General features: G+C 42.6%; 1 protein-coding gene across 3 annotated transcripts; it reads right to left on the bottom strand.

Annotated features, from left to right (window-relative positions):
* Positions 1-476: 476 nt before the first annotated feature.
* Positions 477-7,716, bottom strand: LOC148317640 (glycylpeptide N-tetradecanoyltransferase 2-like). 3 transcript variants are annotated; one of them, XM_088284507.1, is made up of 12 exons: positions 7,580-7,716; positions 4,746-4,836; positions 4,518-4,662; positions 3,937-4,055; positions 3,718-3,809; positions 3,090-3,206; positions 2,479-2,649; positions 1,679-1,787; positions 1,383-1,553; positions 1,131-1,304; positions 900-1,037; positions 477-717 (listed from the first exon to the last, which is right to left on the bottom strand). In XM_088284507.1, the coding sequence occupies exons 3-12, from the start codon at positions 4,588-4,590 to the stop codon at positions 694-696; spliced, it is 1,188 nt and encodes a 395-aa protein (XP_088140633.1). In that variant the 5' UTR covers positions 4,591-4,662; positions 4,746-4,836; positions 7,580-7,716; the 3' UTR covers positions 477-693. The 3 variants fall into 3 exon arrangements, with proteins under 3 accessions (XP_088140633.1, XP_088140631.1, XP_088140632.1); XM_088284505.1 differs by lacking the exon at positions 7,580-7,716 and adding an exon at positions 4,926-5,054; XM_088284506.1 differs by lacking the exons at positions 3,090-3,206; positions 7,580-7,716 and adding an exon at positions 4,926-5,054.
* Positions 7,717-14,649: the final 6,933 nt, after the last annotated feature.

Below are 14,649 nucleotides of genomic sequence, written 5' to 3'. Positions count from 1 at the left end.
TGCTGTTTTCTTTGAGGATGTGCATGCAGTCTGCATTAATGCACGGCAAAGCATGCCTTGTGAGTCTCGTAGGGCACACCTGAGCATTTGATTCGGACCACCATGGGAAAAAAAATCCCCACGCAAAACAGAAGAATAAACTTGTGAGGGATTGTCATAAAAATCTGGAGGCATGACTGTAAAATCCCCAAAACAGTTGCATCACAATTTACACACTTACACAAAACATGAAATGACCCTCGTTAAAAAAACAAAGAAAAATCTCCAGAAACAACATTATACTTGATTTGATTTCGCATGACATCGTTTCTTGGCAACAACCTCCCAATCCTGAAATTAGATGTATTCACTCGTGTGAAATATAATGATTAATGATTTGTGTCCTCGTATCAAATGCATACATTGCTCGCCGTTATATCGAGTGACGTCTCATCGGAGATGATGCGAATTGAACCGAAGCCCACAGAGACAAAGACAACCGCTTATTTGTTTATTCAATTTACTGTCGCAGCAAAGCCGAAGCCAACAAATAACCAGTATTACATGAATGGAATTTTATCTTCATTTGAATTTTTTTTATTTGCTGTGTTTGTAGACTGATGGATTAGACACACACACACACACGCGCACGCACACACACATTCTTGCCTTTACTGCATTACAATGCTCACGCATGATCCTCCATTTTGGTCGTTAGTTGGGTAACACCATGCCCACCTGAAAAAAAAATGTCAAGAGCTTCACATTTGAGATTAAAAATCATCAAATGATAAAATATGGGAAAATAATACAATATTCCATGGCATGTATTCTGTTCCACGTCCACTTTTTTTCTTGCTTTTGCATTACTAATGACACGGCGACTTTTTTTTTTTCCCCAGCATTCCTTCCTACTTTACCTTGTCTGCACTCAGTCTGGGACACCTCCAGTTGTACAAGTAGTAATGAAGCCTCTTGCCGCTGAAGCTGAACTTGAGCTTCTCCAGGAAACTTTTATTATCCATCACATCGGCGGCAATGACGACGTCGAATCCTTTCTGTCATGAAAAAAAACAAAAAAAAAAAACATCGCTTTGGATCTCGAAAATTTGCTCCCAGCTTTCTAAACTGTACAAGTTGACCCGACTGACCGATTTGACCAGAACCAGCGTGTCCTCCACGAGCTGGACCAGGTCGCCGCCGCCGGCATGGGACGCCACGTAAAAAAGATGAGCTGCTCTCATGCTGCTGTGAAGCGGATGGTTGAGCACCTTGAAGGAAACTCCGTAGAAGCTCACCACGTCGGTCAGCGCGCCGTCGTCAGCCTGCGCGCGCAGCAAGGAAGTACTCAGTCTTCGGAGAATTTGTGCTCGGTGAATTGCAAAAAACTGACGTCGACGCACTTCTACCACGTAGGTGTCAATCACATCCTCCCTGGGCAGGAGCCAGTGCTCAACCTCCTCTTGGGACCAGCTGGCCTTGAGGTGGAACTTGCTGAGGTTCGCTCGGAGAAACGCATGCGTCCTCTCAACGTCGTCTTTGGTCATCGGGCGCAAACCTGGCGTCTTTGTGTTCTTGAAAGACATCAAACAGGACGGGGCAGAATCATTCACAAAGCCTCCCCCCCCAAAAAAAAAAAAAAAAAAAAAGTTGAAAGGCGCTTCAAAGAGTCTGCCTGCAGGTGGCAGCATGCACCAACTTCAGGGAGGCGGTAGAACTTGCGGGCTCTCTGCAGGGGCATGTCTCCTCGGAGCCCTGGATATTGGACCTCCAGCAGCTTGCGGAGGTTCAGAGGGCGATGGCACAGTCTAAAGCGAGAATCACAATCAAAAAGATTCTTTAGTGGCCAAGTGTGTAAAAAAAAAAAAATAAAAATTTGCAATGCATTTTCGACACTTAACAACTTCATCCAACCAACCAAGTCATATTTTAATATATTAAATTTATTTTGAAGAGAGCGGCATCCTCACAATTTTCCGCTAAAGGTAAAGCAAAGATCTCATCTCAACATTCAGAATCAAAACAAAAACAATTGGTACTAATTTGGCACGCTTCAAAGTGTTTCAAGTAGTGGCGGGTAAACGAAGCTTCAAATCTGCTTCATGAACCACTTGTTGTATTTTTGGACTCCTGTAGATGGCGCTCTCTGTTCAAAATTGGGCTGACTTGCCATTTATTTAATCCAACAGCGCCATCTAGAGGACTCCAAAATACAAGCACTGGTTCATGAAGCAAATTGGAAGCTTCATTTTCCCATCACTAGTTTCAAGTCAATTCATTGTGTCGCACCTGCTGATGTGCCCACCTTGGCCACCGGGTGGCAGTATAACGCAGTCATTGAGACACAAACGAAGAAAAACTCAATAAGTCAATACAATCGCGGTTCTATACAGAGGATAAAGATTATACGCATACATCGAGAGAGGACTCAAGCTAATGAATCGCAAGTGGCTCTCGGGGATGGTCTCACCGGACCGGAGTTGCCTTGAAACGAGGTACCTGGAGGAGCTGAGCGGCGTCGGCAGCACCACGGAAGCCGTGTACAGCGCCTGGCCGACACGCTGCCGCTGGACCCGTCTGGCGAGCTCGCGGATCAGAACCGGGGTCATTCGCTTGAGGCGCAGCTTCTTGTGGACGCACAGAAATTTGATCTGCGCCATCCGCTTCTCGCTGTGGAACAACATTTGTAATTTTTATAGACAAGCTGGTACCATTTTATGGGCGCTACTAAAGTTCTCCCGGCTCACGCGATAAATCTCGACGCACTACATTTGCTAAAAAGGTGGAGCAGCAAGTCAATGATCGCACTCATTGGCAGTCTTACAGGGTGGCGACAAGGGGCAGCTGCCACCCCTATATTTGATCATAAAACACAAAATTGAATTCCAAAGGTTCCTTTTATTCTCTCTATCGTGTGCATGAGCATTTTCAATGAATTTCGAATCGAGTCCCACCCACCTCCTTTCGAGAGGAAAATTGAGAACTGAATTCAGGGAAATTCCTGCCGCTCCTTCGCCAACCCAGGTAAAGGACCGTATACGACCCACGGGCCTTAGGTTGGCCACCCTCTGCTCTATTCAACCCACTGTACATAAGCAGGCGCTCCTTACGTGTCGTATATCCGCACATGCGCAGGGACGGCCGCGATGAAGCCCACCAGCTTGTGGTTGGCATCCACTCTGACGCCGCAGTGCCACTGGGCCGGACAATTTGGAGGCTGCAAGACCCTGACCGGGGAGAAAGGAAGAACACGGCGTGCAGCATGAATGAGAAGAAACGGGAACGGCTCCGAGCGTTTGCGCTGGAATGAAATCCCGCCCTCCCTCCTTGCCTCGACCTCGGGGCAGGGGCGCGTGCAACTTCCACGAATGTTAATTATTCATTTCAAAGTAAGTGATATTATGTTTGGATGTAAGTCGGCCCCCCCCATGAGGTATGGATAGCATTTATGTAGATTACAGAAAGGAGGGGGGGTAGAAAAGGCGGCCGCGAGGAGATTAGAGCAGCGGCAGGCTTGTCACTGATACGGGCGGCGTGAAGCGGCGCGGTCGGCAGAGGTTGAGTGGAGACACTCAAGCTCATGACGAGGCCGAATGAAATATGCAGCGGGCGGAACGGCGCCGCCGCTGGACGCCGTGAATGTAAAGCTTCACGGGCGTTATGCAAGTGGGACCTGCGCGGAGAAACCTTCAAATCGACGGCAAAAAAAATAAAAATAAAATAAGATTTTGGTGGTACCATTGCAGATAGTCCACCGAGAAGTCGTTCGTGACGGTGTTGTCGTCGTCTTCCGTGTAGTTTTCATTGAGTAGCGTGCAAAGTTCTTCAATCTGAAAAGATGGAAGGGGGCGGGGGGGGCAATTTGCCTTTAACCTCGCTGTAGCTTGCAGTGGAACCAAAGTCTACTTTAAGGGGAAACTTTTTGAATAAGACATCTTGAAGAGACAGTTGGCGTACCGCCGAAGGGCTGCTCAGGTCCAAAGTGTCCCACGAGAAGCCTTGAGGGAGGGAGTAAGGCTCCTCGCGAACACTCGCTTCGCCCTCCGTTATTTGGCCGTGGCGGACGACGATTTCGCCTGTTGTCGCAAAATCAAAGAAATATGATAACCACAAAAAAAAATGTTATTAGACGCTTGTTGGAAAATTTGAGAAAAATCAGTGAGGTCCCCTTTAAATATCTAATGAGAATAAAATAATTTAATAAAATATAAGTGATGAAAAAAATATGTTAATAATTTGTCAGTCGTAAAATTCCTAAATTTACAGTGCATTTATTTTAATAATCAATTAATATGTTATCCTTATATTAAAAAATAAAATAAAAATAAATAATTTCAACTTGACAGTGTAGAAAATGCACCAAAAAAATTATTCAGTTACTAGTTTGGTGGGAAAAATCTGCAAAAATTAAAATTGTTTTGCAAAGTAAAATTTGCAAATTTTTTTCTTTTGCTTTAAGAATATTTCAGAATATTTATTGTTGAGAGGCTAAAATAAAAAAAAATAAAAAAACTACTTTTTAAAAAAAATTTTTTTACCAAGTTTGGGAACGGGCTGTGTGTGCCAGAACTTGTAAGAGCGTCGCATGGCCTCCTGCAGCGTCCTTGGCATGGTTTGTCCAAAGGAGAAAAGATGGAGGGCCCTTTGTATCTCCTGCTGCTTGCTTTCGGGTAAACAATCCAGCTGAGAAACAAGACGAGCAAAGAAAGAAAAACCCTTCAAGTACAATCACGCGAAAAAAGTTACGCGAAAAACACAAAACGGACCTTTTCGAAAAGATCTCGCGGTCTCTCCTCTCTCCATTTATCTTGCTTCGTCTGCTTCTTTTGACTCCCGCCGTTGTCCTCTGCCACATTCCTACCAATATAGAAAAAAAAGAAATGAACAAAAACAAACAAAAAAAAAAGATATTGTCATTCACAATGCAGAGTTTCCTTTCCACTCACATTGAATTCATTTTTTCAAGCCCGTCCAGCTAAGACTGAGCCGTTTTCGGACGCGGCGCTTATCTTGGCGAGCACGCGACGGGCGGAGTAACCGCCGTACCGAGGTCGCCCAACCCAACTCGCGGCCCGGCACGCAGATAAGCAAGGACGAGTCCGACCGCTCGAGTGGACCTTCTCACGCTCTTCATATGTCAGGCGGCCGTTGAAGAAAGAAAGCTGACAGCGGGCTGATCCGCCGCCGCCGATTAATTGGCCGTCCAACGCCCACATTGGTGATACCTGCCGGTCCAAATGAGGCTGCAGTTCCCATTTGCTAATTAGCAGAGGTGGCCAAAGGAAAAGTACTCACGCTCGGTACTTAAGTAGAAGCACGCAAAAAAAAAAAAAAAAAAAAAATGGTAAAAGAAGAAAATTCAGCAGAAAACGAGCAAAAACTGAGAAGCGCTTTTTTTTTTTTTTTTGCATTAGAGCGCCTCGTTGTTGGCTGTGAGTGCATACAGGTCATGTAGAGAGGAAGGCGGAAGAGAGAGGAGGCTGGAGGCGGGGCAAAAAAAAAAAATCAACTTGACAAACAGTGTCTTGGGTGGGTGTGACTGCTTTAGAGCGCCTCGTTGTGGGCTGTGAGTGCACGCAATTCACAGAGAAATCCAAATGAGTGAGAATGGAGGAAATCTATATTTAAAAAAAAAAAAAAAAGGCAACTTTTGGAGCAGAATTTCAGATTTACATGGCCGCTTTCTGCGTGTGCTAAAAATGCCGCAGCTGGCTTTGATGAGAGCATTTCTAATTGGAATGTACAGCAAAAAGACACGCATCCGCACGCAGTTATTTCGGGATCGAGGTACTTTCTGTCAGCTTAAAACGCAGGTCACCGAGCAAATTAATTGGCATCATCATCTTTAGTCGGTAGTTTACCCGAGAATATCGCATCAGCCTTTCATTCATTTTCCCAAACGCCGCCATTTTTGGGGGTCGTTGAACCGGCCCGGCCGGATGATCTCTCCGAAACAAAAGAACCGCGACGACAAAGCGAAGGTCAACATTGTAAAGACGTCATTTCGGCGCCAATGACGGACATTTTCTCTCCCGTGTCCTTGATGGACACCCCGGTCATAAATATGAGAGAGGATGCCAATAATCAGCCGTCACCGCGTCCGATCGTGACGCCGTGGCAACGGCAGTCCAGCAAAGGGGAGAACGCCAGCTGTGTTTTTGTTTTGTTTTTTTTGTAGCCAGCTCAAGGTGAATGCAAATGTCTCGACGTCTCCCGGCTGGCTCAATGGCATCAATCTCTGCCACGGAGTGATTTAGGGAGCATTTCGCAATCAGGATGACACTGAGGCATGCGTTGTTGTTTGCAAGCATCATGCACGCTCACACAAGAAAATGTTGACGAGGGCGACGGGAAAAACAGGCATGTCGTAATTGGCATTGCAATGGCTTAGAGACATTGATGCTGTTTGGATCGTTGTCGCAAGAAAAAAAAAATGGCCAAAAACGCTTTTTGTGGCCTTTGTTTGGATTCGGTTTTGTTTCTTTTCATTAGTGATGGGAAAATGAAGCTTCAAAATTGCTTCGTGAACCAGTGCTTGTATTTTGGAGTCCTCTAGATGGCGCTGTTGGTTTAAATAAAGGGTTGAAAAAAAGGCAAGTCAGCCCAATGTTGAACAGAGAGCGCCATCTACTGGAGTCCAAAAATAAGACAAGTGGTTCATGAAGCAGATTTGACGCTTCCATTTAGCCATCACTACTTTTCATGTCACGATTAAATCATATTGTTTGCTGTTTTTCAAGTTAGATTTTATGTAAAGACTAAAATTAGCATAACAAGGTCACTCAAGCGGATATGCTAGCTGCTATGCTAACGAGTCGAGAACAGACTTGGGCACAGAATGAAAAATGCTAAATTTGGACGGTACGTTTGTTTTTGTATGATAATATGAGTAACTGGCTTGCGATGGTCTGAAAACATTGAAGAATATCAAAAAAAAAAAAAAACAGAGGATGACTCAAACGTAATTAACTCAAACTGTCATTTCTGCGGAGTCATGCAGCTCACATTTTGGCTCTCCCCTTCTAAAAAAAAAAAAAAAAAAAAAAATCCAGAAAATAAAATCGTATTTATTTTCAGATTGCAAATCTCAAATTGACACGCTAGCTGTGTTAGCCACCATGCTAAGTGCTCAAGAAAAGCGAAAAAGAAAATGTTTGCGTTCACCGACTATCATGTTTTGTCTCCAATCACAAAAGCTCTCCACGACGGGAGCAACTTCCTTCCTGACAAATCTCTTCTTTGCAACCATGGCGACTAATCGAGCAATATTTATGCGGCCGGCCCTGTTCTGCAACTCAATAAAGTCGATTGTATTCCAAACAGGAAACAACAAATCTGCGTCTGGATTTTGGCCAAGGCGGTTTATGCATTCCAAAACTCATCCGCGGCTTCCATTATTCTCCGAGCCGAAGCCATTTTTGACGACCTCCATCTCTGGATTTCGGGCGCCTGCCACAGTTGCCTCCAAGTCGTCAACGCGCAACACGTTGATTGGCCGTTGGTTCCAATTACATCCTTCCTCTGATTTTTCTGACGCATCTTGCGACAGCTTCTTTCCTTTTATGTTTGTTAAATAAAACATCAGCGGGAGAAATCAAACCTGCCAACGGAATCTTCACATCTCTTCCACGCTGTCGTTCACTCCACTCTCCATTTGTATCCTCCTCCTCATGCCTTTGGTCTTTGCAAAGAACTTTTTTTTTTCTTCCCACGGCAAGCTTGTTCCTAAAACGGGCTTCAAAAATACATTTGTGTGACGTTAATATCTCCTGAATAATTCAGCGACCCATTTATATCAGTTAGCCGCCTAACTTTAAGGGAAACAATTCATGGAAAGTGGCAAAGTCGAAAAGTAAACGCAGAGTGAAAAACAATTCTAGTAGAGTTATTTGGATAGTGTCGTGCATTTTTCACGTTTTATTGCAGTGGTGGGGATTTTTTTTTTTTCCGTACACTTGTTGTGTCGTTTGCTTTGTGTATTCACTCCAGATCCACCCCTCGCTAAACGGAAATCAATAAGGTCTGAGTACAGGTTGAAAACAACACGACTTCTGCTTATTCCGATCACACCAATGTCAGGGACGGAGAGATGAAAGATGGAAGTAAAAAAAAAAAAAAAAAAGAAAAAGGGTCGACAAGTCACATCCGGACAAGAAGCAGACAAGAGAGAAAGTGATTAGCGTTGGATCAAGCAGAGCAGGGTGGCGAGTATGAGGAGAAAATCGATGAGAAATTGCAAAAAAATAAATAAATAAAAAAAAGAACAAGAACATGGAACCCTAATTTCTTAAATGCCAAAAACATGGGCGCCCCCCCACCCCCCCCAAAAAAAATAAAATAAATATCTGACTGCTCAACACTCGTATTGTGTCACTCCAGAAGCCACAAATACAACAACAGCAATCGCATGACTCGTTTTGGTTCTGCTGAGTCAGAGGCACAAACGACACAGCGAAGCGACACAAGCAAACAGAAAACCAGTGGCAAAAAATAAAATAAAAAAATAAATGAAATAAAATTAAAAAAAATAAATAAAAATTAATTAATTAATTAAAAAAAATAAATAAAAAAATAAAATAAAATAAAATTTAAAAAAAGGCACCGACACAAAACCAAACCTGCAAATGTTATTTAACGTCAAATTGAACTTCAGCGAATTAATTGTTAATTGTTCTAAGAATCGCAATACCGATACACGAATGGCACATAGAAAACATCGATTCTTCCCGCACATTGCTTATTCCTCAGTTTAAATTTAATTGCGACGGTGAAATGAGGCGCAAAAAGAGTTTGATAAAACCTTACAGTACACACCCATTACCTCTTTAAAAAAAAAAAAAAAAAAGAAAATTCTTTAAGTCTGTTAGAACAACACATCGTTGTAAGCGCATTAAAAATGTACGTATAAAGTGATTGCATTAATAGTTAAAATATGAAACATTCCACTTCAAACAGCTTCTTCTTAATTCCCCACAAAAGCGATAGTCCACCCCCCCTCTAAAAAAAGAAAAAAAAACTGTCAAGTTTAACAATAAGCGGCGAATCAGCTTGATGGCTTCCGAAAGCGATGGAAATTTTTCCGTGGGAAAGAGCACAAAAGATTTGGTGGTGTCAGCCTGGATGTTCTGCCGCCGTAATAAAAGCTCCTCTCCGAGGCAGAGAAGGACGAGATGAGTTCATCTCGCCGCTGATTCAAACGTCACGAGGAGGCGAAGGGACGACGACATGCCAGAGCGGCAGCGTGCCATCGGATAAGATTTATGGTATGTGCGATGCGTGCGTTACAATAACAGACATGGCCGCCGGCGAGCGCGACGCGCTCACAACACGCATCGCGTACAATCTTTCGAAACACGACTTGCCGATATTAAAAAGTGAATCCGCATTTAGACAGGAAAAAGCACAAATCGCATTTTCACTGGTGGAGGCAGCACTTCATTATGTTTTGTAACTTCACCTCATCGGAGAAAAAAAAAATACATTTAATTTTAAATGAAAGTGACCAAAAGCATTACAACGAAATATGTCTTTGACACGCTACAGTATTTAGAAAATAAAAAATTAACAAGGTTTATTCATTTAATTTTTTTCAAGTTCGGCGGGCCGGATTAAAACGTTGAATGGGCCGCATGTGGCCCCCGGGCCATAGTTTGCCCACACCTGTGCTAAACCAACCTAATTAAGAGCGGTCCCCACAGGTCGAGGACCAAAACCAACTGTTCCACCACATGTGCATCAGAGCCACGCTACTTGAAGAAACTCATCTCAGACGACGGAGGCACAACACACCCATAAAAAAAAGAAAATAAATAAAAAATAAAGATGATGCAATTGTGTCTCTAGACGCGCTTGGTCTCAGATTTACATGTAATAAAATGGAGAACTGATACAAGCTCATTTAACTCATTCACGACCAGCCAATTAAAAAAAAAAAAAAAAAAAAAAAGAATCTTTGACGTCTTTTGCCGTCAATGGGAGTCAACAAGTAGAAATAAAAAAATGAATCTTTAACGTCTTTTGCCGTCAATGGGAGTCAACAAGTTGGAAAAAAAAAACAAAAACGGGTGAGCCAGTTTTGCGGGAAGTCCGATAGTCTTGTGTCATTGTTGAAGAACGAACACAATTAGAAAACCCGAAAATAGCGAGGACAGGTCGTAAAAGGAATGTTTGTTGCGGAGGCTGCGAGGGAATGTGGAGAGAGAGGACAGGCGAGCAGGTTCAAGTGTGTTTGCAGGAAAACAACGCATGAGAGGGCTTCTTGAGGTTTGCCGGCAAATAAGCTCCATGGCCCAGTGCCCCGATCAACAATGTCTTTGCGGCGCGACTCATCAAACAAAGTGGCTGCAGATGCAAGTACTTACAGAAGATTCGTTGCCGAGGAAAAGAATCCGGACTCGATGCAATTGAATCGGAAGGCCTTTTGTGGATCCACAAGTACTGGCCACATATTGTTTTTCCCCCCGTGGCTCGTGGCTCGCTTGATGAGATGTGGCGGCGAAAACACGGCCGAGCGGCCAGCGGATGAGTTTTTCCAAGGTACGGGAGAATTTTTTTGCTTTGAATTGCGAGCGGAAATTGTTGAAGTCTGCCGTCAAACATAAAACAAAGAATTGGACATTTTGTGTTTAAAGCTACGACGCAACTTTGCCGTCTGCTAGCTTAATGCTATCACACGATGCGAAACGCCGTCGACGAGCTTAACTGACAGCATTGACACTGAAGCAATAAATATTGGAACATAAATGTGGCGCAACACAAGTAGACAGACAACGTAACAACACTCGCAGGTAAATTCTTCATACACTATTTATTTTGATAAAAAAATGGGTGACTTTTTACTATGTGCTAAAATTTGCTGAAAAAATGGGGCCCAGCTGCTTTTTAGGTGAACATTTTTTTGGTCAAAAATTAAGACGAACAGAGACAGGTCATGTGAAATTGTTGATTTTCAATATCATAATTCATAATTTATTATTATATTTATTATTTAACCAAACAAATAAAATGGAAAAATAATATATATTTTTTTAAAAAGTAAAAAAAATAAAAGACAGCAGATTGTCCAGGTTATAATTTTCGTGACTAGTTTTGCAAGACAGACTGTTAAAAAAAAAAAAAAAAAAAAAAAAAACAGCATCGATCGTCTGTCATGATCTGCAAGCAAAATGGAGACGGCGGCTAAAGATCAAGCGGACCTTGCTTCACACAAGATGTGTCATGACGATGAGGTCGTGATTGGGCAGAAAAACGGCCGCCTTATGCGCCCCCGAAAAGCGGAAGAAGACATAAAGGCGGGCTAAGTGGCTGACAGCAAAGGCTTCTCCATTAGCAGAAGTCGACGCAAAAAGCGCTGGCACCCTCCTAGCGCCGGCACCACTGATGAATCTATTTGGGATCATCTGCCGTGTGCGTGTGATGATTTCACAGATTTATTTGGGGCTTTTAAAGAAAAAGGAGGACGAGCTCTGGGGAAATTAGAGGCGCCCATTTGCACGTTGGGGTTCAATCACACATCCAATCCGGGTAGAAAGTAAAAGATAATAACTTTGATCACAAAAAAAAACAAAAAACAAAATGAAACAGTCTGTTTGCAAAAAAACAAAAGCTTTAGGCACACTTGATAGATTTTGAACCACATCATTTTGTTTGAGTTCAAACTGCTAGCAAGATTTTGGATGTAGCCTCTTCACAAAAAATGTCGTTGAAGCTCTGACGAAAGCCAACTCTCAAATTCACAGATGTCCAGCTTCAACAAAAGAGCCGCGCCAACAATGCTAAGCTAGCATTAGCGCTGTAAACAAGCTAAAGTTAGCTGTGGCTAATACGTTTGTAGCCTAGCTTATTTGGGACAGAGTGATATTATAACACTAAATGTAAAAAAAACCACAAAAAAAACAAGTGGTGAGAAACGTATTTTTATGAATTGTGGCCACAAAATACTAAAATGTGCTCACAGGGAAGGATAATAAACCCACAATTTAGCATTTTGTTTGAAACGTTAATACCCATGCCAAACGTTGCTATGTTTAGTTTTGTTTAATGGCTGAAGTTGCAAATTCCCCCATTGTGGGACGATTCAAAGTTTTCTTTTCTCCTTACAGAGCAACAAAAGATTTGATTTAAATCTTAGGAGCCCAATCTACAAATGGAAGAAAATGGACACACTTACAGCACATAAAAACAATTAGAATTGAAAAAAAAATGCATCGGCTCTTATAAGTGATTGTTGATTTCTGATTTGTGATCATGCCTGTCGCAATCATGTTTCGTCAACAATCGAAACTCCAATAGGCCATTTGTGAACCGTGTCAACCGTGAAGGTCGCAAATTAACAATTGGATTTGAAAAAAATGCCCCCCTGGAGACGCATGGCTTCACTCATCGTCACTGCGGACGAACTCAGAGAATCCCCAGACTTAAACCCGACAGAGTATGCATTTTACCTTTTGTCGTGCTAAATGCGCCGCACATTTTCTTTCAAACCTGGCCAAAGACTAGAAAAATCACCATTATTGGCTCTCTGTTGTCTCCTCCCTATATTCATTTCTAATTGGACAGTAACAAAAAAATCCTGCAACGGCGTCGAGAGAGAGAAAAAAAAAAGAAAAAGAAAAATCAATATTTAATTAGCTTGAGCCCCGAGTTTCAACGCTAATCTAACAAAGCAGCAACACTGCTATCATGACGGTAAAAGTGTATACGCAATTAGCTGTTGTTGACATAATTGTTCAAGACAGATGGGCTGCGCCGCCGCGATGGGGAAATATCAAATCGTATGCGATGTTTACGTCCAAAACGTCAACGCTCTCGCCGCTCAATCAAAGTCACATTTATGCTCGGGAATCATCCGTGTTTTTTTAGCAAGCGCCGCACAGACTAATGTCTTTTAACGCACGCATTGTAGTGCCACAATCAATACCAGGCCTTAATTATTAAGTGACTGCGCGCTTGTGCATTAGCAGTCCCGAAAGTGCATAAATAATTGAAGCGATTCAGACGGACCTGCACTGAGCAACAAAGTGAACGAGGAGAGGAAATCCCATCATTGGAACTCATTCACCTATGAGGTGATGAATTGATAAATATTTGAATAGTTTGCAAAAGAAAAATAAATAAAAATTTCCATGGTACCCTCTGCCGATTTTAAAATGTTCAGTCAATCAAAAGTGTTACGGCCACCAAAAAGAATTCGGAGGACCAGATTTGACCCGGGTGCCTTTTGTTTCACACCTAGTATTTGATTTTTTTTTTTTTGTTTAAACAAATAAATAAACAATAAAAAAGACATTTATCTGTTGGGCCGATACATCGAGGGACGTCTGAGTGCCGTCAATCCAAAACAAAACGTCAACATACCCCAAAAAAAAAAAAAAAACAGGATCGGTGAAAGGCGCGAGTGATTATCTCAGTGCCTTCCTCCGTTTTGCGATCCTTCACCGCCAGGCAACTAAGCATTTTAAAAGTCACTCCACGAGAGAATCACATCAGCCCTAAAAGCACAAATGGAGCAGTAAAAAAGCCCAATAAGAGCCAGCGGTTTCCTTTTCTTATGAGCACATTTGTCTCTTTAGCAGCACGCTGCCTGACTTGATAGCGCCCCCTGGGGGAGGTGCGCCCAATTAATTTGGACGGCCCGGGTGAAGAGTGGCGACGTAAGCTTGTAAAGGTGTCGCCGTTCAGCGAGGGTCAGACGCAAAGTCACCGCGACACGGCGAGGCGGAGTGGATCTTCTTGATCGCCGGCGAAGAACGGCGAGTGTTAAAAGGGCGGCAGAAGGAGCAGCGCATCAAAAATATGTCGCAAAAGTTCTGCAAGTCAAATGCAGTCATCTTTAGAAGGAATTATAAAAGAATAAAAAACAACCCCAAAAAAAAAAAATGCTGTCCATATTTGGGATGTCGTGAGCGTCGCTCTGAACACAAATGCGAGATTGACGACTGCTAACCAAAAGAATTGAACCACAATAATTATTAATATTTAGTTTTTTAACATCTTAACTGTCAACAAATATGTGAAGAGTTATTATTTTCCAACATTTTAGCCCGCCACAAAATGTGACACCAAGCTACCAACGTGGCAGCCATGGCTAACGTTAGCTTGTTAACAATGCTAATGCTAGCTTAGCATTGCTAGCGCAGCTCTTTGGTTGAAGCTGGGCAGCGTTCCATTTGTCACCACTTTAAAAATAGCATTTTATTTTCTACTTTGTCAGGGATGCAAATCGCCAAAGCGAGTTTGGCCGACGGCCATCCATTTGTTTTTATTTTTTTTTTAAATCTTTCATCCAGACACCTTGAGATCAATTATCTGTAAGTGTTTCAGTGAAGGTCGAGAAAGTTTTTTTTTTCGCTCACACATTTTAATCCCGCCTCTTAAACGGCCTTCTTAATCCTCCTTTAAAAACACGCGAGGGGCGAAAAGGCTTGAGCAATGTTGAATTAAAATGTGAGAACACGTCCGGCCGAGATGATTTAACGCCTACTTTTAACGTGAAGTAGGCTCGAGGTCCAATTAAAGTGCGAGACTTTGTAAAAAAAAAAAAAAAAAAAAAAAGTGAGTTTTGACTTGTAATCGCCGCGCAGGTGTCTTTTCCGAAAATGATTTATTGTTGGAGTGTTATTCAGTGCCGAGGCGTTGATTTCCTTGTGTGACGGCTCCCCCGATGATATA

The sequence above is a fragment of the Idiotropiscis lumnitzeri genome, chromosome 20 (assembly GCF_059441095.1).
Source record: "Idiotropiscis lumnitzeri isolate Australia: NSW breed Sydney's pygmy pipehorse chromosome 20, RoL_Ilum_1.0, whole genome shotgun sequence".
In the NCBI taxonomy this organism is placed as follows: Eukaryota; Metazoa; Chordata; class Actinopteri; order Syngnathiformes; family Syngnathidae; genus Idiotropiscis; species Idiotropiscis lumnitzeri.
Note: the sequence above shows the minus strand (reverse complement) of the source record. Positions and strands in the feature narration are given on the sequence as shown.

What these genes read in the sequence shown, in the direction of transcription:
- LOC148317640 (XM_088284505.1), bottom strand. An exon ending in TCGGTGGACTATCTGCAATG is followed by an intron (nt 3,207 to 3,717) that starts GTACCACCAAAA and finishes CTCCCCGGTCAG; the next exon opens with GGTCTTGCAGCCTCCAAATT. An exon ending in TTGACACCTACGTGGTAGAA is followed by an intron (nt 1,305 to 1,382) that starts GTGCGTCGACGT and finishes CTGCGCGCGCAG; the next exon opens with GCTGACGACGGCGCGCTGAC.